Here is a 27,935-nt window from a genome sequence, read left to right as displayed (position 1 = left end):
TTTGGCTCCAGGGTCTTTATTTATTTGGCATTGACAAACCCACAGAGTTACTCCCACCAACACTGTGGGGAAAAGGGAGAAGACAGGACCTGGACACCTTGCAGATGCAGCAGGGTGTCCTCGCCGTGCCCCCACGTGTGGCACAGCCTCAGACCCACATGGCAGCACCAAGAACTGGGCTGGGACTGGCTCTGGTTTTTGGAAGCACCTTTCCTACAGGAGGGGAGTTCTCCTGAAGGAGGGAAGTGCCTTCCTGCCCCCTGGCAGGACCCCGCGGTGGCAGGGCAGCCGGGCCATGGCCCCCACCTCTGGCACGTCATGCTCCAGGAGGTTCCCGATCTTCAGATCAGGCTTCAGGGCTTGGAGAGTGGCCAGTTCCTGCAGCACGTCCTGGCTTAACCCATCTGTGCTCAGCCTTGGGATGGAGGAAAAGAGGAGAAGGTGTTAAACCTTGTTAGGAGGAAGGGGTTCAACCACCCAGAATGCCGGTGTCCCCCTCCCTGTCCTGCAGCATCCAACCCCCAGCAATGGGGATGCTGGGCATGGACAGGGGCCGTACCAGGGCCCTCACCCCAGGGTCCGCAGCGGGCAGGCGGGATGCCGGAGCTGCTGGCATAGCTGCAGGATGCCGTCGGCTCCCAGATCGTTGTCACTCAGGTCCAGGCAGGTGAGATGGGGCCTCTCCAGCAGCTGTGCAGCCAGGGCTGGGCAGCAGGCGCCCGTCAGCCGGCAGCTCCCCAGCCTGCGGGACCAGGGAAACAGGGAAGGGGGGGTTTGGCCATCTGGTCGGTGAGCTGTTCCAAGTGGGAAGGAGGGAGCTCCGGTTGGCCCCTTACCGCAGCGTCTGCAGGGGGCAGGCGCGGTGCTGGAGCCCCTGGCACAGCAGCTGCACCCCGGCATCGCGCAGCCCCTCGCTGAAGGACAAGTCCAGCTCCTCCAGGCACAGACTGGTGCCCAGCACGGCAGCGAGGTCCTCACAGCAGGTGCTGGTGAGCCGGGAATAACGCAGCCTGGTGGGAACCCGTGCAAAAGATCATCCAGTGGCACCAGGCCGTCTGGGGGCCCCCACCGCCACCCCACTACGGTGACAGTCCCCACCCTGTTTTGGAGCCACTGCTTTGGAGCTCTTTGCCCTGGGAGAGTGGTGATAGAGGGACAATTCTACCCCAAAGGGACTCTTTGAAGGCACCTCCCCAGCTCTCCACTCCAGCCTGTGGGAGGTGCCCGTGGGATGCCGGGGGGTTCTGCATGTGCCGGTGCCACTCACCGCAGGACGCGCAGGCGGCAGCCAGGCCCCCGCAGCCCCTGGCAGAGCAGGCGCACGCCGCGGTCGCCCAGCGTGCCATCGCCCAGCTCCAGCCGCGCCAGGCTGGGGTGTTCCGCCAGCAGCGCCGCCAGCTCGGCGCAGCAGCTCTCGGACAGCCGGCACCACTGCAGCCTGCGGGAGAGCCACAGAGCAGGGCGGGCTGAGCACACCAGTCCGGGCTGCTCACCTGCCCACCCAACCCGAGGGACCACACCCTCCCACAGCCCAGTGGGGCCCGGCCTCATCCCAGCCGCGTGCCGCTGTCCCCAGGGAGCAGCGGGGCACCGTGAGGGCTGACCGTGTGCCCGGACGGCTCCTGTCCTTCTGCCCAGGGCATCGCCCACCCACCCCCTGCCCTTGGGTTTGGGTGCCCTCATCCACACCCCCATCCCAGCCGCGGTTTGGGCTCAGCGCCGAGCACGCGTCTCTCACCGGAGCACCCGCAGGGCACTGCCCGGGTGCCGCAGTGCCCGGCAGAGCAGGTGGATGGGGCAGTGCAGCTCCTCCTGCCGCAGCTCAGCGATGGCACCAGGACGTCCTCCAGCTCCCGACGCTCCAGAGCTGCAGGGGGATAGAGCCGTGGGGCACACCCAGCCCTCACTGGTGCCAGGAGCTCCTGGCTTCAACACTGGCACACAAACCTCCTGAGCAGAGCCTTCAGCTCACAGGTGGGACCTCAGTGGCTTTGGAGGTGCGAAGGATCACAAGTGTTACTTCTGGAGCCACCTGGAGTGACTGAAGTCACAGGGTGCACTTAACATTTCTGCACCAAGGGACCTCCCCTTTGCATGCGAGAAGGGGGATATGAAGCCAGAGCGACACCTGCGCACAGATGGGTCTGGTCAGGCTTGGGAAGTTGAGCCAAGAGGCTCTATCTCCACCAATCCCACAACATGCTGTGGACAGGGGAGCCAACATACTCCTTACGCTCCCCAAGAATAAGTAAAAATCTTCCACTGAGGAACTAAACCCCCAGGGAAGGGCCGAGCTGGTGCTTGGGTGGAAGGAGCTGAAATGCCTTTAAAACTAGCCTTTGGGGCAGAAGAGGAGAAAGCTTTGCAGTTTTGGGTCACTAAAGCAAGGAGAGCCAGGACTTACCAAGGCACCAACAGATCCAGCTCCACCCCGGGATCCTGCCAGCGGAAGGAGCATCCCCGGAGGGTGATGCAGCCCAGCCCAGCCCACTGCTGGATGCAGAAGGAAAGTGCCATTTGGTTGTAGAGAGTCAACTTCATGTCCTGCAAGTCTAGGTCACTGAAATGACCCAACGCACTTTGTACAAAGCTCTTCTCGTTCATCTCGAACAAGAAGTGGAAAGTGTCCAACTCTGAAATCTTCAGCCCTTGGCCGGGGTGAGAGATGCCCCTGTGCCTCCCCTGAAGCCACTTCAGCAGCTCTTCCCTGGCTTGGGGTGAAATTCTGCATCCAATGGTTTTGTCCACATACTCTATGGATTTTTGGTTGACTAAACCAAAGAGGAACTGCACTGTCACATTCAAATCCTTCCTGGACTCACTGTAGCTTTCTAGTAACTTATTTATATCCTTCTCATGCCCCACCAAGTCACTGACCGTTTCCTCATCGTCCTCCAGAACATAAAACATTGCTGCAAAAAACTCCTGGAGGTGCAGATGGCTGAAGCCATAGACCTTCCCGTGGTCTCCACTCTCCTTTGAGATTTTCTCATTGAGGAAGAGGGGAAGAAGGTCTGGCTGGTCCAAGCCATGGTCCCTGATCTCCTTCTCCTCAAAGAGGACCTTGTGCTTCCAGATGCCATCAGCAGCCAAGGAGCAAAGCTGGAGAAGGAACCTCTGGAGGACCTGTGGATTGTCCCTGTCCCTGTGCTTCAGTAACTGGGAGAGGTAAGACATGGTCATCCTTGTGGTGGATTTGGAGCACTCAAGGAGGTTTTTCTTCCTGCAAAGCTCTTGTTCAAGGATGGTGCAGACAGTCCAGCTCATGATGGGGATGATGCACAAGCTGTACAGGATCTCATTGTCTCTGGCAAACCTGAAGGCCATCTCAGCTTTGTTGGTATTCTCAAAATATCTGTGGAAATATTCCTCCCTCATGGCTGCTGAAAATCCCAGTATCTCTGCGTAATACTCCCCCTCCAGGCACCGCCTCAGGCTTTGAAGAGCCGTTGGCCTCGTGGTGATGAGCAAAGAAGCTTCTGGGAGAACAGTCCTCTTCAACAAGCTCATCAGGGTGGTTTCCAGCGGCTTCACCTCCCTGGGGTCAGAGCTCAGCTCAGCTTCAGGCTGAATCAAGGAAAATCTCAGGGCCTCGAAGGCATCAAAAATGAACAGGATCTTCTGGTCATCCAGGATGTTCCCAGCCGGCACTCGCTGGTGAGGGCAGCACTGTGAAACCAGGTCTGCCACACTCGCTTCCTTGAGAAGGGCGATGCTTTTACAGTCAATGCAGAAGACACAGTCAAACTGCTCGTGGAGGGTCCCTTCTCCCCACTCCACCATCACCTTCCTGACTATTGTCGTCTTCCCCATCCCCAGGGCCCCCACGAGCACCACAACGCGCGGTGTTCGCCCGTCTTCATCGGGTCTGAACAGCGTCTGTGCGGTGACGGTGGCTGGTCCATTGCTGGTGTTGGCACATCCCACAGCTCCATGCTCAGCTCCCTGCCTGCTCCAAGGCTCCCTGGCGATGGTCAGGGCGGTGTAGTGGCTGCGGATGGATGGGTTCTCCCTGGGGCTGGAGTCCCCTTCTCCGTCTCGGAGGAACTCCCGGACCATGTGCTCTCTGTAGTTCCGCTTGTACTCTGTGACAGTGAGGAGAACAGTCAGTTCCAAGCCCAGACGAATTCCCAACCAGCCCAGCTGACACACCAACGGACACTCATTTCAACACTCAGGGCTTCCCTAAGTCTGGCAGAGGAAATAAGGACACAAACTGTGAAGGTTTTGAGTTGCAGGGGTTCTTCTCCTGGGTGCCCTCAACATCCTGATCCAACAACCCCTGTTTCAACTGTCTCCATCCACCTGGGAGCAAATGTAACTGCCTGGGGCCACCTGCAGCCTCTGTCCCCTTCCCCTCGTGCTGCTGGGGACAAAGGCACTGTGCCTGGGCTCCTGGATATGCCCTTGGCTCCAAGCACGGAGATCTGCAGAGATATCCCTAATCCCCATGCCAGCAGGAAAGGATCTGCCCACCTGGCTGCCAGGAAGTGCTGAGTGCACTGGATGAGCTTTAAAGTCACTTCCAACCCAAACCATTCTGTGATTCCATGATTTTAAACAATGTGTTTATCAAGGAATTACAAGTCCGTGTAATTCGGTGCAAGGATGAGCTGCCAGGACAGAGGTGGTGACACTGTCCACTAGCACTGCTCCAACTGGGAATGCCCAGGCCCATGGCAGCAGGTGGGGAGGCTGCTCAGGGATTCCAGGCTATTCATAGCCCCCCATGGGTAGCTGGGCTTGGATTTTCACTGCAAAAACTTTCTACTGCCAGGTAAACCCACCTTGGCTGTTGCAGCAAGTCACCCCGCTGTGAGAAACGTCCTTCATCCTGCTTTCCCGGGAGTTCAAGGCAAGGAGAAATGGCTGCTGCCCGAACAGCCACTGGGTTTTGCTGCTGTGTAGCCCTTTCCTCCTTCTCCAGTCGTGGGTGGGTTGTAACTGGGGCTCTAGGAAAGGAGAGAGGCTCCTTTAGGAGAGGCACATCAAATAATTCTAGGAATAACTGTTTCTCTCTAAAGGAAATGGTCTCAAGTTGTGCCAGGGGAAGTTTAGACTGCATATTAGGGAAAATTTCTCCATGAAAAGGGCTGTCCAGCCCTGGCACAGCTGCCCAGGGCAGTGGTGACATCCCCATCCCTGGAGGGATTTAAAAGCCATGTAGATGTGGCACTTGGGGACACAGGTTAGTGGTGGCCTTGGTAGCGCTGGGGGAATGGCTGGGCTGCATGATGTCAGAGGACTTTTCCAACCTGAACAATTCCATGATGCTCTGTTCCTTCCCAAGGAAGCTGCTGCCACCAACATCCCCCAGTGGGTTTTGTAGGGGGGCTGCCCAGGAGCCAGGGCTGTCCTTATCCCTGCTAACTCCTGCTGGGATGTGGTGTGAGCTGAGAGGGAGGAGAAAAATCCAGTAGCACCATTTCTGAAGGTTTCCTATTCCCTCTGACCTTGAAAAAGCCATTTTTACCTTGCTGTGTCTCAGTCTGGATTGCTGGATTGCTTCTCACTGTGCCTGTGCCGCGTTCAAGGGGGATGTGACCCACTTTCTGGGGGGGTCTGTCCTTCCCGTGCCTGGTGCCACAGGATTTTGGAGCACAGCCCAGCTCTGGGGCTGCTTCCCTGCCTTCTCTTCTCTGCCATGGGGAGGGGTAGGGGGGGAGGTTTTTGCAGCTCATTTCCTTTGCTTCCCTTTTTCCTACCTCAGTAAAACATATTTTTTAAATTCAGCATTTTAATATAAGGTGAACTCAAGTCTGAGGCCTCTGAGAGCATCACGTGGGGCTGTTCATCTCCTGAGGCAGAGGTAGCATGTGTGAACACAAGGAAACTGCTGCCAGAACCCCCTGACCTCGGCTCATCCAGGCTCTGGGGAACGGAGCCGGCAACTTCCACTTGCAGGAGGCTCCCTCCCTCCTCCTGCCACGCTGAGGATATTCCTGGCTGATACAGAAGCGACAAAAATGTTTTACTAGTCCTGGAAGCAGCAGTTTGGGGGTCTCTCCTGCAGTGAATCATGGATTTCCACCGGCTTTGCAGGAATTCAGTCCCTCTCTGCTGCTGCCAGTAGATCAGCAAATTTGGGAGGTGTTAGGAATGGGAAGCAGCTGTTTGCAGCCATGGAAAGGTCCTGGTTGTGCCTGGTAAAAGTCCCTAAAAGAGCAGGGAGTGCTGGCACTGCTGGGTGCGGGACCAGACAGGGAAGAGAGGGAACATCATCATCAGCCACAGCTAATCCTGTTCGTGCCAGCCTGTCTGGGCCCAGCCGGCTCCTGGAGCCAAGGACTACAGCAGGTAACCTTGCTCATCCCTGCTCCATGGGAGTATGGGTAGCTGCATCCGAAACCAGCCCCTGGAAGCACAGCCTTTCCTGGGAGATTTGGGTTCTTGCATCCGGCTCCTTGTTCTGCAGTTCACTTCAAAGGCGGGCAGAATTTTCCTTTACAGTGGGATCTAAGCAGCCTGAGTATTTCTGGGCATGGCATGTACCTGACATGCAACTGGTGGGCAGTTTGGCAGAGCCACAGAGGGTCAAGGTACAAATTTTCTCCGGAGTTTCGGCCCTTCTGTACTGATCATGTGCATGGTTGAGCTGGTGCTTGGCTGCCCTTCATGGAAGAGAGGAAACTCAGTGAGCACCTCAGTGAGAGCTGACGTGAGTTATTCTGAAGGCAGCTGAGCTGACAAAGTTGTTTCTCAAGGATTTCTGGGTGTAATCTTCTTAAAATATCAATTCTTTGTCCAAAATTACATGAAGGTTGTCAGTGGGTCCCAAGCAACTGATGAAGATGGGCAAGTAGCACACAGCCTGATTTGCTGTGAAATAAGGGCTAAAAAGAGTTCTAGACAATCCCTGAACCTACTGTGGTTTGGGATGAAAGCAGGATGTGACCCAGTGATGGGATTTTGAGACCTGTGCCTGGCTGGAGGGGTGAGGCTGTAACAGGGAGGGTTCTTTGCTTTTAGCTGGTGTGGATGAGAAGGAGGAGGAGGCTGTGCCTGGCAGTGCCTGGCTGCATGACAGTGCTCCGCAGCGGGACCGGGCTGTGTGCCCAGCTCCAGTCTGGCCTTGGGCTGCCTGCAGCCTCTCCCAGACCTTGTGAGAGTTTGGAAAGGGAGGGAAAACTCCAGCACACTGGGGCAAGGGGGAGTCTGGGGAGAAGGGAAGCAGAGCTGGCACAAAACTACCCCAAGGTGCAGCATTTCAGTGTCCTCCCTCCACAAAGCAGAGCTTCTCCTTAGCAGTACAGTTTGCCATTCCTGAATTCCCTGCTGGGGATCATCTCACTTGGAAATCCCTTATTCTGGCCTTTTTCCTGTGGTCTACACACAGGCATCCCAATTTATCAGGTTGCTCCCCTCCCATTTTTCCTCTCCAGTATGTCCCCCCCACTTTGTTGCCCTGTTCCCTGTAATTGCTGCAAACCCAGGCAGGATTTGGAGGAGAAACAAGCGGAGCAGGCAGAGGAGTCAACACTGCAGGGACAGCCCTGAACTGCTGAGCCAGCTCAGCCCCAAACGACAGGGGATATGGAGATGCAGCTGGGCTGCCTTAACCACCCTGCGGCCCCCCTTGGCATCCTGCCCCCCCTCCCCGGATCCCAGCCCTTCCCTCCGGATTGGAGCGCTCTCTCCCCCCCTCCCTGCTCTCCATCTTCATGCAGTCTGCAGAGGTGCATTGTGGGAAACTCCCAAGTTTCCCCCCCCTCTGCCTGCCTCCCTCCTCTCTGCGCAGAGCCAGCTCCCAAGGTGCGACTGGTCCAGCCGGAGGACAGAGGTACGGGACGGTGCTGGGCCGGGGGTGCGGGGTGGAGGGGCCGGGGGTCCCGGCCCTCGGCAGAGGGACGTGCAGATGTCCTGCACAGGGTGACAAAGCGGAACAGAGACACGGAGCTACCTGCTCAAGGTGAGTGCCCAGCTCCTCGCAGCCGCCGGGGATGGAGGTCGGGGGCTGCCATGCCGGCCGGCTCTGAAGCGGGTGCCCGTCCAGCTGTCCCTGTCAGAGGCAAAAAGAGCCTTTTGAACCCAAAACAAGGAGCCTGGGTGAGGATGGCTGGCCCCGAGCGGCTCCCTTGCCGTGTCCTCAGCTCCCGTGTTCTGCTCCCTGAAGGTCAGGCAGCCAGAGAAGGCGTTTCTGCAAACGCATGGGCGCCTCCTGCCCGCCTCCTGCCCGCCGCTTCCCGCCTGCCCTACCTGCTGCCTCCGCCGGCCGTGCCGTCCCAGCCGCGCTGCCCCCGCCGGGCTCCGGCCCGGGGAAGGAGAAGGCCCGGGTGCGGCAGCAGCGCTCCGCAGGCAGGAGGGCTCTGCGGCCGGGGAAGGAGCCGGCCATGTGCCGGAAACAGGGCTGCTGGGAGGGAGGAGGGCAGGCAGCATCCCCGGCTAGAGCGCTCCAGCCTTGGCAGCAAAGCTGGGACACCTCCCTGGAACGTTTGGAGCGGTTTCCTCAGCTGTGGTGTTTTGTTTTTTTGGTTTTGTTTTGTTTGGTTGGGGTTTTTTTGATGTTTTGTGTGTGTGTGTGTTTTGTTTGTTTGTTGTTGGTTTGGTTTTTTTCTTTTTTTTCCCTCCCATCTGCGTGGCTGGTGGGATTTGTTTGCCCTTTGCTCTGCCTGGATTTCATGACTCTTCTTTAATCCTGTCAGTCCTGAGGCAGGAGGAAAGCATGCCCAGGAACAGCCAGCAGCTTGGATCAGCCTGCACCTTTTCAAAGAAAGGAGGTTGTTTCGTTAGGCAGGGGGCTTTGATATCAAGGAGGGGGGTATCCTTTGATATGACCCCCGGCTTGTGCTGAAAGGAGCTCACAAAGGCAAATCTGTTCCCCCCACCCCTCCAAAAAAAAACCCCCAAACCCGAAAAAGACAGAGCCAGTAAGTGCTTATTTTAAGGGAGAATATTGTACCGAAGAGGTGGGAGGGAGGAGGATACCAGCCCAGGGCTCCTGAGTCACGGTGCGTGCTTCCAGGGAGGGAACGCTTTGGGAACGTGTTAGGCTTTTCAGTCTGATGTCCCTGCTCTCTGCGCACCCATGTGCATCCCTGTGTTTGCAGGGACTTGTTGATTTGCTCCTGTTTACTCCTCTGCCTACCCAGTGGCTTCTGGGGAAGGGAAGGAAGAGGATTTTTAAAATTGAATCGAGGTCAGCTTGGAAAAACTTGGGTATTGGGACAAGAGGAGGAAGCCCCCCCTGCGGCCGCCCCCCTCCCTCCCCCCGGCACAGCCCCGTTTTCCTGGGTGGGGCTTGGGCAGGATGCCGTCAGGAGAGGGAGGATGGACTCCGCTGGATTAAGCTCTCTGCTCCATCTCAGCCTGACCTCCAAAAGTCTGACCTTCACAGGTTTGACCTTCAGCGTTCTTCATCTGTCCTTTCTCAGCCACAGTGCTCAACACCAGCCTCTAACCCCGTGATATTGCGGAAGGATGGGGGAAGAAATCCCAGATTTCCCCTGCATTTGGATACTCATCCCTCTGCATCCATCCCCTCTGCTGGGGGCTGGAGAGCGCCCTGGCACAATCTCCCCATCCTGGATTGGGTGTAGGGACAGGCAGACAGGGCAGAGGGAGGGATGGAGCTCTCTGGGCAGGCATTTCTATGCTGGAGGAGCTTTGGTCATCCTTCCCAGATCCTTCCCAGCTTTCTGTGGGGAATGAGAGCGCTCTGGTTTTGCTGCACAAGGGAAAGGGTGGGTTTTACCCCAGAGCATGCCAGGAGCCTGCCTGGAAGGTCACTGCCTCGTGTGGAACTGGCCCCTCGTCTGCCTGCAGTGGCTTCTTATGTTTCAGCTGCAGAGCAACAGTTTCCAGGCTGATGCCTGCAGATCCAGGGGCTGCCAGATTCCAGACCCTGCTCTGCACGTATGGAGTCGCCTCCAAAATCTTTTTGCTGAGCTGCAAAGAGGGCGATGCTATGAAAGTCTGGTGTGATCCTGCATCAGGTAGAAGGGATGGGTGCCCATAAACTGGGGAGTGATGATAAATTTTCTGCTGCTTCCTGCAGTGGTTGGGGTTATTTTACTGTGTCACATATATGCCTCATCCTTTTTTTTGCTTGAGAGTACTGAATTTGGGATACTGGCCACAGGAAGAGGCCTTAGAAGCAAGATCTGTCAGAAAGGAAACCAACCTTATGCAGCTGGGAACTGGCCTGTGGCTGCTTAGGGAGCAGCACCCCAATTTGGAAGCATCTGCCTTCTTGCCAAAGGCTTTTCCCAAGTGCTGGCAGGCTTGGGGTAAGGAGCAGTGCTTTGTGGTGGGAAGGAATGGATGCCCATCCTTATCCAAGAAGCAGGGAACATTTGCTGCCCCTGTCATGTCATCCCTGAGCTGGCACCACAGACACAGAGCTGAGCAGAGACCCGAGGCCTGGCCCATGGCCCCAGCCAGGGTGTTAGGATGGATGTGGGGAATCTTTTCTCTATTCCCCGGGAGTATTTTGGGGGTGTAACCTCCCTCTGCATGGTTGAGCAGAGCCAACACGGTGCAGACCTGCAGGGGCTGGAGGAGGGAGAGTCGCCGATGCCAAGGGATAGGGCTGTGCTTGGAGGGGTGATCGTTACCTTTTCAATAGCAGGAGGCTCCTGGGCTGTCTTCTCCTGGTCTTTGGGGCTCTGGTGATCTGCCTTCTGGTGTCACGGGAGGTCCCAGACCTCCCCTAGGAAGGGCTGTGCCACCTCTCAGTGCAGGAACTTGTCCCCCGTGCCACAGAGTCCCTGGCATTGAATTTTTGGCTCTGGAAGGGCTGGAAAAGCATTAAAAAAATGAAATGAGTGTCCTTGGAGAAGTCAAGACAGGAGGAGGTGCCCAGGGTAGGGGGCAGGATGCACCCAGATCCCTGTGCGGTGTCACACTCATGGGTTAATTCCTGTTACTGCTGCGCATCTTGCACTGCATCTCCTGAACTGTTCCCCATTGAAACCAGGCCAGTGCTTTGATACAGTGTCCTGACAAACAACCCACCATGGAAAAAAAGTCCTTCTGCCTGACAATCCTTTCCTTTGTTCCCTGAATTTCTGTCTTGGGGTGAGGGGTGCTCAGTCCTGCCAGGGAGAGGGTTCAGACCTACTGAAGGCTAAAATCTACCATTTTGTTCTGCTACAAAACCCCAGAACTATAAAGAGGGAAACAGCATTTAGTTCTGTGTCTGAAGGGGGATCAAACCCAGGATTAAAGCTGGGCCAGCACAGCAAAGTGAGGTGCTCTGAACCCTCTTCTTGGGACACATGGACTGTGTTAGGGCCCTGAGGAGCCAGGCTTTGCAGCAGGGTATTTCCAACCCAGTCTCAGCAAAGTATTTTCACATTCTCTCAAATTCTAGGGACTGTTTTTCTATAAGATGTGTCTGAGAGTGCAGCTGTGCTGGGGGGGCTGGTGGCACTGGAGCGGGTGAGCAGGCAGTTGTACAGCCTTGCTGGGTGTGATTCCTCCCCTGACAGCGGGTCAGGGCCGTGCCGGGTGTAACTCAGTGCCCACCCCTGCGGATGTCAGTCCGAGCACGTGGTGGAGACAAAACTTCTGTTTCCCACGGCTGTTTTGGTAATGCCTTGGTTTTGCTGTGTACATGGCTGTGTACAGGTAGGATGTCTTACCAGGGCAGGTTTGAGCTGAGTTTGGGGTTAAAAAAGCCAAAAAGAACAAAAGCTTATCCCCTCCCTGGCAGGAATGTGGTGTGTCAGCAATGCCTCCTCCGTCTCTCGTCTCTCGGAGAGTAAAATGTCTAAAATGTCTGCCATGTCCATCCCAGGAGACCTCTGGGGACAGGATGACTGTTGGCTCAAGAGCTTGTCATCTGCAGAGGTCATGGTGTGGAAAGAGACCATAAATGTCCTTTCTCTGGGCTCTTCCTGGTCTGAAATGAGTCTGAAATGCTGTGTCACCTGTGTGGGCAGTGTGGCTGGGCAGCCTCCAGAGGGTCAACCAGCACCGGTGTTACAGTCACCTCTGTGCAGTTGGTAGCTGTTCCCACATCTCACCTTGGCACCAGGGATAACCCAATCACCCGGGCTGGGAGAGCTGACACAGCTTGGTGACAGTGGGAGAGAGGAGAGCAGGGTCCTGACCGTGCTCTGGGGGCTGTGGGGGTGGTGGATGCTGGTTTTTGGTCACTGCCAGCCCCAACTGGACCAGTGGTGAACGTGCTGGGACTCGGAGCAGCCGCAGAATGCCGCAGCCGAGGCTTTGCTGGCAAAACTCCCCCCATGGCAGCAATTTGAGGCTGCTGCCACAGTTAAAATACTTCCAGCATCTGACACTCTCCACATCAAGATTCAAAGGGCTTGTTTGAGAGGGAAATGTTTAATCCAGGGCCGCGGGGGGTGATGTGGGGAGTAGCAAACAGCAGATTGGGAAAAGGATTCATAAATATCTCATCAGAGTGAAGTGGGTCAATGGTGTTTGCTGTGACTTGGTGCTGCTGTCTCTGAGGGTTGGGTTTGGGAGGGCTGGGAAGCACAGCGGGCTCCTGCACAGCCTGTTCCTGCTGCACTGGGGCTGTTTAAGAGCATCTGTGACAAGTGACTCGGCTGGCGTGGTGCTTGCGTTGTGTTTTATCACATTTGCTGTGCGTTGCGTCAGGAGGGGGGGCCTGAAATAGGGCTGGAAGGGAGCTAAAATCCTCCTTGGGGAGCTGCTCACGGCAGCTGAGCGAACACAAGCTCCTTATGTAAAGCTGCTTTAATATTTATGGTAATATCAAGAGGCGGTGCATTACCTCATCTGTCTTCACAGCACTTCTCGGGGATGGGAAAGGCTTAGTCACTACTCTGCCATCGCTTCTCTCGGGTGCCTGCCTGGCATCTCCCTGCCTTTAATGTGTTTGTTCCCCCAGCAGCTGAGAAAAGGGGAGAAATGCTATTTTTCCCCCATTGGAACTGGGGAGTTGAAGTGCTGGGAAACAAAATGTGCTGCTCACTTGCAGGAGGAGGCTGGGAAGGGGCAGGGAACTGGACACAAACCCTTCCGGCCCTGACAGATCACTCCACACGTGGCAGAGGGAGCAGGCACAGACCCCTGAGGATGCTTCCCAAAGGACAGGGTGGTCCAAACTGCACTCCTTAGGGGTTAGACAAGAAGGTGGAGGAGAGCAGGATGGGGAGAGCGCTGGGAAAGCAGCTCCCTCCACTGCGCTGGAGAAACTCAGCCACCTTTGGTGCCAATTGGTGTTCCCTTACGGAGAGCAGAGGTCTGTCTGCTGCGTGCACAAGTTAATGAGTGCCTTTTTTCCAGACATGTAGGAATGGCAAAGAAGGCAAGAGGAGATTAGGGTATAATCTTAGTCTTTCCTGCCATCTCTGGCTCTGTCTGCACAGCATTGCTCCAGCTCAGACATCATCAGTAGCTATTTCTGAGATGGATGGTTTCAACGGCAGGGCACCTGGAGTGCAGGGGTGGGCCTTTGGTGCGGGATAAATCCTGATACATAACCCCACTGTGTAGGTTGAATCCTTCCTGGCTGACAGTCTCAGTGTGGCAGACCTGATGGAAATGTACTGCTTTTCATAAAAGAAGAAAAAGCCCTATGGATGAGCTTCCTGCCTCGCACCACACCCCGGAGCAGCTGCTTGGTCTTGCAAAGTGACTGACTTTTCCTTCCAGACTGAAGCAGGAGGGGAAGATGAGAGGATCTGGGGATGGGATGGGGCTGGTCCCTGCAGAGGGAAGAGGCCATCCTGATGGAGCAGTGCTGTGGCACAGCTTGGCAATGACTCATCCGCTCCTTCGGAGCAGGATTGATGCAGCTTTCATCTGCGCACGCAGGAGACAGATGAATAGATGTGTTTGCTAATTTGCTGGGAATTGAGGCAGAAAAGGTGCCCTTCAGGGAGCCAAGGAAAAGCTGTTCTCCAGTGGCCTGTTGCTCAGGCTGAGGGCAGCTTGTTGCGCTGGGTGAGTCCGACTGCACTGACCTTGAGAGCTGCAACAACCGGGAGCATCCCGGGAGAGCCGCGGTGTTTGTGTGCCGGTTCCGGCAGCAGCGAGAATTTGGAAGGCTTTTCTTTTTCCCTTTTTCTCCTTTATTTCTGGTTTTATTATGCCTGCTCCCTCTTCCCAGCCTGAGAAAGAGCTGGTTAGCTGCTGGCAATGAAAACCTCCCTGAAAGGGCACTGATTGTTAAACAGAAATGGCATGGGGAGGGGGAAAGGAACGAAATGAATCCTGTCTCCCACAAAACCTTATTCCCAAGTGCTGCTGCCTGTGTAGGAGGCAAAGACAGAGCTGGAAGGGGGGAGGAATGGGTAGCCAGGCAGAGACAGCAGCTGATGAGGAGAAGGGAGGAATAAATAGATGTGAGGAGCTACAAAGATGAAAGCAAAGGTAGAGAAATGTGTCATTAGAGACAAAACTTTGTGTGATGGAAGGAGGGAAGAAGAGACAAAGGGATGGGAGGGGAAACCCTCATGTGCAGGTTTAGGTTTTGGATATGAGGAAAACACCTTTCTTTTCAGTCTGGGGTGAGAGACAGAAGTGCTTAAAGACCAGCACATGGTTGTACCCATGGACATACAGGAGTGGAGAGTGGAGATGATTCCCAAGGCAGGGAGTCTGGGAAGTACTTAACAGCACAAAGAGAGGGTTAAGTACTGTGATGCAAGAGGGTGTGCTGTTGAGAGTCCCCAGTGTCCTGAGGAGCAGGAGGAGTCAGGCCAAAGGGTCTGGAGAGGTGCTGGGCAATCCTGTGGCTAATTCCAGTGATGGAAAATCACAGACAAAAGCCCTTTTATGTGGGCACTTAAGAACTGGAGGTATTGATTTTTGGTTTACTTTGGTTTCTACATCTTTTAAAACCTTTTCTGAGCTGTGTGAGGGGTTTGCATTGTTTTTAGATGGAAATTCACTTAGAATCAAGAAATTCTGTTTGTGGCAGTGCAGGGCATGGCAGCAGGATGAGGCTCCGTGGCCCAGCATGGGCTTCAAGCAAAACCAGCTCTCCTGCTCCCAGGAATCTGCAGATCGGGTCAGTGAGGGCCGTGGATGAACTGTGGGGTACTGGGGCTGTGCAGGGTCCCCATTTCTCAGCAAAATGTGAGTTTGCCTTCTCTGTGATTTACCCCCTTTCCACAGGCTGCACGTGGCTTTCCTAGGGAAAGAGCAGAACTTCAGTGCTTGGTCCATGTACTGTAACCACACGGATATCAGTGTGTGAGTAGCCCAGCTAACTGTACCAAAGCAACTAAGCAGGGAATTTAATATTTATGCCATGATCAATCTGACTCTTCCTACTTCAACCTCTGAGCCCGCTTTAGTCATGGGCTCCACTTACTATTTATTTGTGTCCTCTTTGTCCTGGGTGGAAAATGAGGCTGAATTCATCCCAAACCAGAGGAGCAGAGTCCTTGTGAGTGACTGTGTGCAGCCTCAGCCCTGGGTCCATGTAGGATTTGTACTGACAGAGCAGTGGGAGTGCTCTCTGGAAGCAGTAGAAAAAGGTGAGGCAGGTGATACCTATAGAAATATTACAGAATGAGCAGTGAGGGGAAAACATTCGTGCACTTGGCCAGGAATATGTTTACCTCCCAAACCCCAAGCCACAGAGAAGGTCTGAAGCTCAGTGAGCATCTGGGATGGTATTTGTGTGGTACAAGATGCCCAAGTGTCTGATACACCTTCAGTGATGTGTGAGGGGAGGGTAGTGGAGTTTGGGCTTTCCAAAATGGTTTGATATCGATATTAATATCACAAACTCAGGGATTGTCCAGCTGCAGTCAGTGAGACTGTGGGGTTTTTATGGTCACCAGGCCTAGTGCAGTGTGAGGGACTGAACTTTAAAATCCTTGTGGGTGCCCTCTAATTTAGGATATTCAATGAGAGCCATGGAATTCTGTGATTTTGGTACAGCGGTTCCCTCAGTAACTGGCACTGGAGTAGCTGGTGGCCACTGAGCAATGGCTTACAAGGGAGAGCAGGAGAGGGGACTGTTTCCATCTCATGCTGAGCCATAAGGTGTTGCCCAGCTTTGCTCTAGACCCAAACCTGGCATTTTTGTGGGCAGGTTTCCTGCAGGACAGCGTTCCTGCCTAGATGGACATGAAACTACCACATTTGTCAGCCTATTTTCTGGAAGAGTCAGCAGCACAGACCATTGCTGCAACCTTGGGAGCTCCTTGCTGTCATTAGAGGAGAGATGTGCACTCTGAGCCGCTGTGGAAGGGATCTCTATTTGTTGAGGTTTTAGAGGAGCCTCTCCACTCTCAGTCCAGACAGGTAATAAGCTCCGATTTCCCTTAGCAGGCAGAAGGCTCCCCGCAGGCTCCTGGCAGCCCTGGATGTCAGTGGGAGGCAGGGCAGCTGGCGGCTCAGATCCCACCACTGCCTCTGCTCACTGTCATTTCCCAGCTCGGAGCTGACGTGGTGCTGCACTGCCCAGTGCCGTGTCCTCTCCTCCATCACTCCCCCCACCCCAGGACGTTTGTGGGGGGAAGTTTTTGTGGTGGTTCTGCAACCCCTTGAAGCCCGCTTCCCAAATTTAACTTGGGATAGTGCTGCAAAAGGAAGCATGGAGGGTGAGACATGAACAGGGAGGAGCTATGGATCCATTTTCCCATGGAACAAAGTGCTCTCTCCTGTTGCAGTATATAAAAGAATGCAGAAGTTTGTAATGTTGTTGAAGTGAACATGCTTCTAAAATGGTGATTGTAACTCTTTGTGTAACCCTTTTTGTTCCCAAAATCTCTCACTGTGTCTTTGGAATGTCTAAGAGATAACTGGAAACTCACCTATTGGTTGTTAACCTTTTCTTGTAATTGCTTAGTTTGTAATAGCTCCTGAACTCCTACTGGTCACATTGTAATCCACCTGAAAAGTACTTAAGCTTTTACCAGAACAATAAAATTCTCTCTGCCTGCATTTCTCCTGCCTGGCTGACGGTGCCGGTGGACCCTCTGGAGGGCCATGAGGTGCCGCAGGGTGGGGGGGCCAGGGGGAGGGCACGCTCCCCCTCGGAGCAAGGGGTAAAAGGAAAGGCCTCTTGCTCTGGGGTTCCCTCTCCCTATCCACCTCAGCGTTTGTCACTCTCCTTACCCCAAAGGAATGGTAAGGGTAAACAAATGCAAAGTAAGATTTATTTGGTTGGATGTGAGTTTCTCATGGCTGACAAATGGCATCACATACACAGGCAGGATGGGCTTGTCTCGATTTGCCTGGTCATGGCAGCCGTAGATGACAGTCAGTCCGACTTGTTTAATGTTCTAGTTTGGTACTAGGGAGAAATTCTTCCCTGTGAGGCTGGGCAGGCCCTGGCACAGGTTGCCCAGAGAAGCTGTGGCTGCCCCATCCCTGGAAGTGTCCAAGGCCAGGTTGGACGGGGCTTGGAGCAACCGGGGCTAGTGGAAGGTGTCCCTGCCCATGGCAGGGGGTGACACTGGATGGGCTTTGAGGTCCCTTCCAACCCAGGCCATTCTATGTGATTGTTGCAGATGCAGAGTCTGTAGTAAATGCTTTGAATGCAGCTCACAGTTCCGAAAGAAAGAGCCAAGAGTTTTCCAGTTTTCCGTCCTTTCCTGCACTGCCTCCAGGCAGAACAGCACTGGTTTGCTCTGTCCTGTCACTCAGCTCTCATTGCTCTGCTTCCTCTTCCAGGTGCCGTATGATGTCCAGGTAGGACAGTGCCAGCGTGAGAATCATCCCAAGACAACTGCTCCGAGGACTTGAGCTCGGCTGGCTCCTCTGCTTCCTCTGGCAGCCGGGCAAAGGAGAGGAGCTGGGACAGCCCTGAGCTCGTGGCATCCACTCACTGCCCACAGCACTCGCAGGATGGATTCCAAAGGCAATGTCCGAAGTGGAAACAAACCCGACGCCAAGACCGCCAGCTCCGCAAAGCCGGAGAAGCCCAACCCTGGGCCTGCCACGAATGCAGACAAGAAGGAGGTCCCCAAGGAGCCGCCCGCTCCTGCTGCTGCCACCAAGAAGGCGGGTGGCGATGCTGCCGTCGTGAACAACCACAGCAACCTGAAACCCAGCCCCGCCGGCACGGAGACGCACGAGGCCGCCGGCCAGTCCCCTGACTCTGACCACAAGGGAAACAGCTCCGAGGAGTCACCGGGCAGCTTCTTCGACAACATGAAGCCCTTGATCATCGTCGGAGGGGTGGCGGTGGCTGCGCTGGCTGTGATTGTGGGAGTGGCGATCCTAGCCCGGAAAAAATGAAGACCGAGACGGGGTGGGGATGAGAAACCCAGCCCAGCTGTACAGCTCCTTTTGAGACAAATGCATGCAGAGAAATTCTATACATAGCTATATATATAGAGAGCGAGCTAGATAGGTCAACAACAAACACCAACTGCAAGGGTCTTGTTCAAGACAACTGTGCCAGTTTGACCCAGTGTGGGTAACTCCATGCACTCAGTGTGTTCTTTCATGTAATATATCTTGGCTTATACCACTGTGTATAGGTTACAGCTTCTCCTCGGTGTAAATGACGGTGTCCCCTCCCCTCCCTCGCTGTTCTCCCTGGGAGACACCCCCCCACCTCTCTTGCAGTCCCCTGTTTTCAAGTCCAAAGTGTTCTACGTCCCATCTGGAGTCCCCACTTTGTGTTTTGGTTTCTGTTTGGTTTGGTTTGAAGTTGGATTGTGGTAAAGAAGATGGGAGGGGAGTGCCAGGGCCCAGTTGGCTGACGCTGGGTGGTATTTACCCAGCGCTCCTGGGGTGATGACAGGCAGAAGGCAGCTCCCTGACCAAACAGCAGTGTGTGATCTCTGATAGGTGTCTGTGTACCTGCTGCTCATCAAGCCACCTTTAGTCACCCGACTGGGAAGTGCCCTGCAGGAAACAGCTGTAGGTGGACGCTGAGCCTGAGCCTGAGATGTCCCCTCGGGTCCCTACTCTGAGCTACCAGCTACCATGCCCGGAGGGGCCATGCTGGGACCCGGTTGAGTCTCCTGCTGATGCCAGGCTGGCAGCAGCTGCCACCTGCTCTGTTCCTTGCACGCTGGCAGGCAGCCTTTAGGCTCCCAGGGCTCCCCAGGGCCGTATGGGCTGCGTTTGGGATAGGGAGACTTTGTTTTGGATCTAGTATTTCCTAAAGTTAGGCTGGGCTTTGCAGGGTGCTGTGGCCCCAGCCCAAGCTCCTTCGAGGTCAATGGACTGTTTGTGTTCATTTTTTGGGGCTTTGGATCAGGCCTTTCTCTGGATTTTTTCCCCACTGAAGGCTGTGGTCTCTCAGTACATGGGAAGACAGGAAAAGGGGAGACATGAGTTGGTTTTAGGGACAGAGAGGACCTGGGAGCCCATGAGAGTAACACTGACCTGCTTTATAGCAGGGAAACCCTGTTCAAGGGCAAGTCTGTCCTGGGGGGATTTCTTACCTCCCTCCTAGTCATAGTAGCAGGGATTTGTGACTTGTCCACATTTTGGAGATGGAGACAAATTCCCAGCCCTCGGGATCAGCCTGGTTTCATGGGTGAGTACCTTGGCTCTAAAGCCAGACCTCGGGAGGGGGAGAAGAGAGGGTGTTAAGTGCTTTGGCTAATGCTCTTCTAACACCCTTGGGTGTCCATTAGGCTTCTCTTGGCTGCTGCAAAACAGAGTCTTATAAAAAGACCTTACATTTTGCTTTTAAATGAGTCAGAGATTAGATGGGGTCAGAACTGTGAGATCTGGAGCTCGGCAGCAGCCGCAGCCTGTGGGCAAGGGTTAGGGCAATGATCAGTAAGAGGTGCGGCAAAGAGAAGTGAGTTCAGTTCCAGAACCTGTCAGACACCTTTAACTGAGCTGGATGTATGAACTCAAGGGGTGCAGGGCCAGAGAAAGGTCCACAGGTGCTGCCTGTGCAGTGTCTGCCTCTGGTACAGTCACTGAATTAGGATGGTTGGAGTGTATAACCTGATCTGGAAATTCTTCTCTTGGCTCATGTCTGTCTTATTTCCCTCCAAATTTGATCTGCTGAATGCACGTCTTCCCCAACCAAAGGTCTGGTGGTGCAGCCTAACCTTTCCTGTGGTGAGCTTTGTCACTCTCTCTTTCCCAAGGCTCATAAAATATTCCCAAAGGTGCATGGCCTCTGGGAACATCAGATGCTGCCTTCTGATGACCAAGATGCAGCTGAAGGTCGGTGCCTACCTCCACCTGTACCAGTACAGAGACAGGGGTGGGCATGTTGGGTTCACAGGGGCTTTGGGAAGGAGGGCTGCAGCTCCAGGCGAAATCCTGGTAGCCTAAAGCACTCTTGGCATGCACTGGGGATGTATCTCCTGGTGACAGTGTGTCACTGCCAGCCAGGGGAATGGTTTGAAGCAGAAGGGTCCATTGTGGGACTTCTGTAAAACCACTTTTCTCTAGAGATCTTATTTCCCCTCATCCTGTTTTGCAGATGTCCAGAGGTAATTTCTGAGTTGGAGGGGGGGAGAGGAGAGGGCAATTGATGGCAAAGGAATAGGAAAGGTGTTTGGAAAGCAGAGATGGGAGAGAGTGAAGCTCGGAAGCAGCCCCTGCTCAGCTCCCTTGCAGTGACTGCAGCACGGCTTTGGCAGAGGACACAGTGAGAACGGGATGTGCCCAGATCCTGGAATTGCTCCAGGCACACCCTTTTCCACCCTGGGGAGAGACCCCATTCCACACCACAGTCCCCCCTGCTTGGGTTTTGCCAAGCAGAGTGGTGATTTTCAGACAGTGACTTCTGTTTTCAAGAGATATTTCTACCTTTCCTGTCCTTTCCCTCCCTCTCAGCCCTGGCCTAGGATTATTTTCAGCAGTGTGTGACATTAGACACAGCCTCTGTCTGTTCTGCCCTGACCAGCACTGAGAGATCAGGGGGAGGAAAATGAAACACTTGCTTCATTTGAGTCTCCAGTTTTACTTTCTAAAGTGTTTTTATTTCCTTGACTTAACCTTTGCCAACAGAAGAGGGGAAAAAACAGTTCTCAGCCAACCATGGGCCTTAAGCATTTCTCTGCCTGCACACCCTGCCTGCCCTTAGAGCACTTGGATGCAAGGCCACTAATTTCATCCAGAAACGCACCACAGAGGTGGTGATGGGGCTGCAGCTCCTCAGCTGGGTTTGTCACTCTTTGAACCTGCCCTGTACATCCTGTAAGGGATTTTTGCCTGTTTGTAAGGGATTTTTGAACATGGTATGTCCTGTTCCCAAGGGATTTTCCATGTCCTGTGATCACTTAAGAGTCTACTGTTCAGATTCCCACCTCTTTGGCAGTTCAGTTTGGAAAACACCTATCTGTTTGTGTGTGTGTGTGTGTGTGTGTGTAAATACAGCACCCTACCTTCAAGAATATCCTGCACATGTGTGTGTACATACATATGTGTTGTATTATTGCAGCCTGGGGAGGGGGAGAGAAGCTGAGCTGGAAACGCCCCTTCCTTCATTCCCTGCATTCACACAAAGTGTCTGTGGTGTCTTTTCTGTGCCATTCCCACCATGTCATGCAGTACCTGAATTCCTTTTCAGTCCTGGTTTCTCCTCAGTGCAAAGAATGTCTGGCTAGTGAACTGCTGAATGTCCGGTGTGCCTGCTGTCCTAGAAGCTCCAAATCCCTGTTCCCCTCCCTGGATAGTCGTGTGGGCTCTTTGCTTCAAAACAAGGCACCTTTAGACTCTACCAGACTGTTCTGTGGCGCTTTTTGAAGTGTGGGTCTAGTGTTGAGTCAGGTAGATCCAGTGTAGATGCCACAACACACCTCAGCCCTGACTTGCAAACACCTCCTGTCCTGCCTTAATGTGCCAGGCTGTGCAGTGCTTTCCTTTCGAGCCAAACATGTCCAGCGAGAACTGAGAGGGCGAATTCCCCTCTCCCAGCCCCGAACTTGTGGAAGCAGGAGGCTGAACTGACTGAACTCGCTGCGCTAAATAAATAGTTGTCTCTTCTCGTACTGAGCACACGCCGTTATTTGCTTGCTGTTCTTTTCCGTGTGGTGTTCGTGGTATGAAGTCCTCCCAGTGCCATCTCCATGGGGAGAGTGAATTAACGCTTACAACTAATCAGGTTCTGTTCTTGGAGTTTGGAGAGATCTAGATTGCTAGTTTACTCTTTCGGTCAAGTTGATAAATTATAAATTTGCAAAATTGGTTTCAGGCCTTTTAGCTTATCACTAAAACTACAGATTTAATGAATGCAACCCGATCTCAGTCTATTTTTAAGGAACCCTAAGTTTTAGTTGAATGCAAAGATGTCATGATGCTCCCTCGGACAACTCACTAGAAGGTTTTTGCTGCTTCTCTTTTAAGAGAGATGAAATGGATTACGCTTCTGCTTCCTCTTCCTACTGATTTAATAGCCTGTGGATAAATCCTGTTCCTCCCAACAGTGCTGCAGTGGGATGCAAACAAATGTGGCAGCCAAAGGATAATGCAGCAGCATTTTTGGGAGGGTAAGAACACATTCCTGCAGGTCCTGTTCACCTGGGGCTCGCTCAAAGCACTGAACAGGCACTTGCCCTGAAGCACTTCTTAGTTCCCTTGGGTTGGGTTATAAATTAGACATGGGTTCGTGTCTCTGCTGGATTAAAGTTTAGGGGATGTTCCATAGAACACTGAAAACAAGGGGAGTTTTTCCATTGTTTTCAATATGCTCTGGCCTTTGAGGTCTTGTTGGCACCAGGGATATTGATTGCAGGTCATCATAAAATCCTATCGGTTACACTTTTCTTTAAAAAATTGACACAAGCATTCCTTAGCCCTGGAGCTGAGTATAAGGAAAGTCTTCTCTGAGGCAGCCGTGCTCACAGCCCTGATTATACTGACATCAATAACAACAGTGCAATCCAAACCCCTGGAGCTAGTGAGACGTGATTTCTGCCTTAAAACATTCCCTGCTTTTCCTGGAAATGCTATGGGGGTTTGGAATTCAACAGCCTTTTAACTATTCTTCGAACTGGTTGAAAATAACAGTGTTGAAGATTGGAGAGGAAAAGGATGCTTTGAGAAACGAACCAAAAAAGGGAAGACAATGAAAAAATGGATTTGAAAGGTGAAATTCTTGGAATTTCAGTCAGCTCCTTGGAAAGCTTCAAGTCAGTGAAGACTCTGAGAGTGTGCAAAGAACAGAGCAGAAAAGTGAGGAGAGAAAAAGCACTATTTAATCGTCCTAACAGGTTTGGTGAGGACATGTTAACTTTTATAACCTATTCACTTCTTTTATTCCTGGCAAAGCTGATTCCCTTCCTGACCTGTGTAGCATCTTGCTGTGGTCTCATTCTCTTCACCACAAAGCTGGGAGAAATCTATAGGGGTAGGCAAGAGCCTCACATCATTTTCATGATGAGGCAGATTTTGGGTGCTCCCCAAAACAGACAGACGGTGCTCGGCACAGCAGGGAATGTGTGAAGCTTTTGTCTGCCCTGGTCTGTGAGGGTGTCAGTCTGCCCCAGGATTGGCACTGGATGACAAACCCACAGGAAGGTCCCTTCCCTGTCCTGAGCTGTCAGTCAGCTGTGAGGTGTCCTGGCTGCTTGGGAGGTGCTGACTCGGTGTGAACATAACGCTGCACTCAGCTGAAGCCGGTGCTCCTTCAGTCCTCTGGAGCACCAAAACTATGTGGGGAGGAGAGATTCTGAAGCCAAGGAGCTGCATTTCTGCTGGCCTGGAAGGATCAGGTGGTGTGCCAGGGTTGAGGACACAGAAACCATGAGGAATTTCCTGTTTGAATGGGCTGCTCGGGTGGTACCGTGTGATGCAGCACTGTGGGACTGCTGGGCCTTGAAAATTCACAGTTCCCTCAATTAACCATAATAAGCTCATGGCCAAAGCCTCAAAGTCCCGTGAGAGATCAGAGCCATTGGATTTCCAAATGACTTTGGATCTGCCTTGTGCTACAGCTATGCTCGCTCCTTTCAACAGCAGTACTTTGGGACTTGTGCTCCCAGCTCTTTGATGCTCTTCAAATTAAATAGATTATTTTTCTTTCTGCTGGAAAACATCACTTGGGTTACATGAGCTTTGGAGCCTGTTGTTCCTGTTTCTCTCCCGGTTGCTCCCAGCTTGAAATTGACAAGCAATTCCATTATTTTTCCAGTTCTCAGCCCCTGTGCAGCATCCCAAGCATGAATCTACAGGTTATTACTGTCTGAGTGATGATGCTGCAGTACCAAAGCTCCCACGAGGACAAGAGGAATCTTTTTTATCACCTTTGCAACAGTTAAGTCCTGCATCATATCCCTGGTTTTGCCTCAACAGCTTCAAGCAGCCAAGTGTCTGGGGCAGATTGATGAGAACAAGGGTGCCACACAATGTTGTCATGTAAAAAAACAACAAACAAACAAACAAACCAACAGGGGAATAATTTGGCTTGACTAAGTTTTGAGCAGCCTGGTGCCTTACCCCAGGACCATTTCAATTGAAGCCTTTAAAAGCTGCAATTGCAACTCCCCAGGAAACCAACTCTCTGCCAGTGGTAGGTGCAGGTTGCTTATAAATTTGTGCAGAAAAACTGTAGGAAGGTAACTTGAAGGTCAGATTACAGGGGATTTTTTTTCTTTGCTTTTGGTTTGTTTGGATTCTGTTACTTCTCCAGGGACTGATCCAAAGCCCTTGGAAGTCAGATTGAGAGCTCAAACGCTGAGAGCAGGGAAATGCCTGCTGCTCCTTTGGAAGCCTCAGGCATCTTTCTGAGGACTTTGGTGGGGTTTGAGTCAGCTCCTGAATGTGTTTTCCAAGTGACAGGAATTTTCCGAGTGACACCTTGGTTTCTTCCCTGTGCAAACAGACCTGCTTGTCACTTACACGTATTTACCTGTGTTCAACATACAGGTTTGGGTTTTTTTTGCTCTCGGAAACAATATGCTGCTGGACACATTTCCTGGAGGGAAATGGACACCTACCTACACACAAAGCTATCCAGCTAATTTATACCTTGTTGAATTTATAATCTTGTCTATGCTTCTATGGACACTTTGTATGGGCTGCAGCTCAAATCCTAAAATAGTCAAGAATTTTTTCCTTTCCCATATAGTATTCTATTTACTTTGACTTTAAAAACAAAAAAAGCGTATAAATGCAATAATGCAGGTAGACTAGAAATACTAGATTGAAAATTTAAAGTAGTTTAGCTTGTCCCATTGTGACTGACAGTGTTGTGTGACACCCAACGCTGTACCCTAACATTTTCCAGGCTTTCTCCGTAGCTGAATCTAGTATTAGCTTTGGAAACCCATTGTGTGAGTGGTGGGTGGATGGGTCGGAAACGTGTGCTCTCTACACACTGTATGTTACTCACGTCACAAGCTGTATGGTCACTCCATATGCTGTGAAACTGTAAATGATTCCCAAATACACCTGTAACTCTTACCAGGATTGTGAGAAATAAACTATATATAGAGATATATACACACACACAGAGATATTGTATAATTCCTCCTGCGAGCATCTTTGTGTCCGTGGGGGTGCGAGTGAAAATGCCTGCGCTCCCTCTCCCTCCTCACTCACGGAAAGCTGTCCAGAGCAGCTGTGGCTGCCCCATCCCTGGCAGTGTCCAAGGCCAGGTTGGAGGGGCCAGGAGCAACTTGGGCTAGTGGAAGGTGTCCCTGCCCACAGCAAGGAGTGGCACTGGATGATCTTTAAGGTCCCTTCCAACCCAAACCATTCCAGGATTCCATGTCCATGTTTCCTGGAAGCTCAGTATTTTCTAGGATTAGTGATTCCAGTGAGAACTGTGAGAAAAGGCAGTTCCTGCCCCAAGTAAACTCCAGCCTGCCCAAGGAAAGCAAGGAGAGGATGATTATTGTTATTGCCACATTGGAACTAAATAGAATTAAGCATTTACCCAGAGCCACTGAGGAAACCTTTCTGATCCCAGGGATTCCCTGTCCCACAGGCTGGTCTCCAGTTCTTTTTCTGACTTCTTCCCTGACAAATTAGGCTGATTTCCTTGGGTTTGTTTCTAGGATGACCTGAGAACACTTTTCCTTAAAAATAAACAATCTCCTGAGCACGTGACTGATATCTGTGCAGGGGTCCCTGCACATCAATTCCCTTCACGCTGTGGTAGGGCAGGAGGATTTTGGTAGCACGTGTCACTGCAAAGAGTTGATGTCACATTACACCAGCTCCTAACAGGGGCCCTGCAGAAGTCTGTGGACTTTTGGAAATTAATTTGTCAAGAACCGGGAAGAAAAATCCTGTGAATTCCATGGGGTTAGGAAAAAGGGGCAGCTTTCACTTGCAAAAGCATAACTATCTGAGTTTTTTTGATGCAGAAACACAGCTGAGAACTAAAGTTTTAGGTTGCCTTCATAGTCATAAGAACAGGACAGCAAATAAATCCCTGTTTTCTGAGTGGGAATGGTGAAGCTGAGAGGCTGGAATGGGTGGGGGCCTTATCTCCCATCCACACGTTCTGTGTCCCATCTCCTTCCAGAGAAGACCTTTTGCAAAATGTTTCTCCGGCAAACCCCAGGCACTGGCTCCTGCTGAGCAGTGGGAGATGGAGTATTAAGATATCACTGTGCACTTAAATCTCCCTGAGCACTCTCATGCTCCTTAATCACTGTCAAGTCCTCTAATACTTTGTATTTTGTGCAGTCTAGGGAGGATGGGAAGAGCTGATAGAGCAGGGGTTGAGACAGCACTGGTTTTTGTATTTATTTAAAAAGCACTGGATTCACAAGCAGGGAATAACAGCATAGATGTGATGCTTAGTGCCATAAAGGCTTAGGCTGCTGGAGTATCCCCAAGTCCCCGAGTCCCCTGCACAACAGCTAAACTGAACAGTGGAAAAATTGCTTTGGGTTTGGTTTCGGTTGATTTTTGGTTTTGTTTGGTTGGGTTTTGTTTTGTTGGTGTTTGTTTGTTTTTAAATAATTTTCTGGTATCTGAACTGGAGCAAAGATAGAGGACTATCCAGGTGTCTCCACAGTTAACCAGCCTATGGATTCAGAGCACGCTTTTGGAGAGAAAAGGAGACAGACAGGTGACTGAAGAGATGGACAAGATGGCATGAGCTACATTTCCTTTAGGAAACCAGGCTAGAAATTAGGCCCTTTCAAATAAACAAATAAAAATAACAGCAGAATTTTATGCTCTCTATGTTATATCTATCATTTTACAATGGCCTTGTGTTTGCAATACACCAGCAACCAGCGGGGGATAAACCAATTAAATTAACACAGCGATGAAAAATGTAAATTCAGAAAGTGAACGAGGTTTACAAAAATGCCTTTTCCCTACAGAAAAGAGTAATGCTTGCAATAAAGAAACATTTTTATTGAAGAATAATGGCTCAGTTAAAGGTTAAGAATGTACAGAAAGGAGGCAATCTGGAGCAGGCATGGGAAGGACAGCTGCAGGGAAGTTTGCATGACTTGATTTAGTTTGTGGTTCTGGTGCTCATTCCAGTGGCTCCACAATATCACAGAATCACAGAAATGACACAGTTCTTCACTGTTTCCCCCATTATTATTTTCTGCAAATCACTCTGACAGATCCTTGTGCATCTCCTGCCATCCCATAGAACATGGTCAGTTGTGGCTTTTTCAGGGATGTGAAAGAGCAGGATGTACATCTGTCCCTCCACAACATCCCTGAGGTTATTTGTCCTCAGGGGGAGAGGGAGCAAAACCGGAGCGATTTAAATAACTTAAAAAATAGTGTAAGCCAATAACAGCTTAAACCAGTGACTTAAAACCAGCTTTGGCTTGTCAAAGGACTTTTGTTCCTCCTTATCTCCTGTGTCAGTAGCAGAATAAACCACGCTGTGGCAGCTTGGGGTTTCTGGGAGGCTTATGGTGTTAATTGGCTGAGGAGGAATATCGTGTGGTGGCGGGAAAGGGCTGAACCCATCACTGCAGTGGGATGTCAAAAAATAGCCAACATTTTGACATTAAGTTGCTTTTCCCATTTTTAACCCACACTATAGTATCACCCACTTCCCGCTCCCGGGGGCGGGGCGATGCCTACGATAACCTTTGAACGTCAGACCCACAGGGTGCCAATATCAACCTAATGAAGGAAAAGTAATAAAACAACTACAAGCAGTTTCAGGTGCTACTCGGCACCATGTG

General features: G+C 52.2%; 2 protein-coding genes across 7 annotated transcripts; one reads left to right on the top strand and one right to left on the bottom strand.

Moving 5' to 3' along the window:
• LOC126650978 (NACHT, LRR and PYD domains-containing protein 12-like) lies at positions 1-7,999 on the bottom strand. 4 transcript variants are annotated; one of them, XM_050336403.1, is made up of 8 exons: positions 7,901-7,999; positions 4,788-4,952; positions 2,405-4,085; positions 1,739-1,867; positions 1,268-1,438; positions 837-1,010; positions 572-742; positions 1-415 (listed from the first exon to the last, which is right to left on the bottom strand). In XM_050336403.1, exons 2-8 carry the CDS (start codon positions 4,831-4,833, stop codon positions 214-216), a joined length of 2,574 nt encoding a protein of 857 aa, XP_050192360.1. In that variant the 5' UTR covers positions 4,834-4,952; positions 7,901-7,999; the 3' UTR covers positions 1-213. The 4 variants fall into 4 exon arrangements, with proteins under 4 accessions (XP_050192360.1, XP_050192362.1, XP_050192364.1 ...); XM_050336406.1 differs by having other exon boundaries at positions 283-415; positions 560-742; XM_050336405.1 differs by lacking the exon at positions 1,268-1,438.
• CEND1 (cell cycle exit and neuronal differentiation 1) lies at positions 7,664-25,269 on the top strand. 3 transcript variants are annotated; one of them, XM_050336430.1, is made up of 2 exons: positions 7,664-7,780; positions 17,569-25,269. In XM_050336430.1, the coding sequence occupies exon 2, from the start codon at positions 17,743-17,745 to the stop codon at positions 18,133-18,135; it is 393 nt and encodes a 130-aa protein (XP_050192387.1). In that variant the 5' UTR covers positions 7,664-7,780; positions 17,569-17,742; the 3' UTR covers positions 18,136-25,269. The 3 variants fall into 3 exon arrangements, with proteins under 3 accessions (XP_050192387.1, XP_050192389.1, XP_050192388.1); XM_050336432.1 differs by lacking the exon at positions 7,664-7,780 and adding an exon at positions 7,794-7,909; XM_050336431.1 differs by lacking the exon at positions 7,664-7,780 and adding an exon at positions 9,247-9,334.
• The last annotated feature ends 2,666 nt before the right edge of the window (positions 25,270-27,935 follow it).

The sequence above is a fragment of the Myiozetetes cayanensis genome, unplaced genomic scaffold (genome assembly GCF_022539395.1).
Source record: "Myiozetetes cayanensis isolate MyiCay16 unplaced genomic scaffold, myiCay2020 scf6-25, whole genome shotgun sequence".
Classification (NCBI taxonomy): domain Eukaryota; kingdom Metazoa; phylum Chordata; class Aves; order Passeriformes; family Tyrannidae; genus Myiozetetes; species Myiozetetes cayanensis.
The sequence above is the reverse complement of the archived record's forward strand: the minus strand, read 5'-3'. Positions and strand labels throughout refer to the sequence as shown.

Excerpts from the sequence above, each read along its gene's own strand:
- LOC126650978 (XM_050336403.1), bottom strand. The coding sequence starts at position 4,833 with ATGAAGGACGTTTCTCACAGCGGGGTGACTTGCTGCAACAGCCAAG. Across the intron at positions 1,439-1,738 it reads AGTGCCCTGCGGGTGCTCCG|GCTGCAGTGGTGCCGGCTGT; the intron begins GTGAGAGACGCG and ends GCTCTCCCGCAG. Across the intron at positions 1,011-1,267 it reads TGCCGCCTGCGCGTCCTGCG|GCTGCGTTATTCCCGGCTCA; the intron begins GTGAGTGGCACC and ends GGTTCCCACCAG.
- CEND1 (XM_050336430.1), top strand. The coding sequence starts at position 17,743 with ATGGATTCCAAAGGCAATGTCCGAAGTGGAAACAAACCCGACGCCAAG.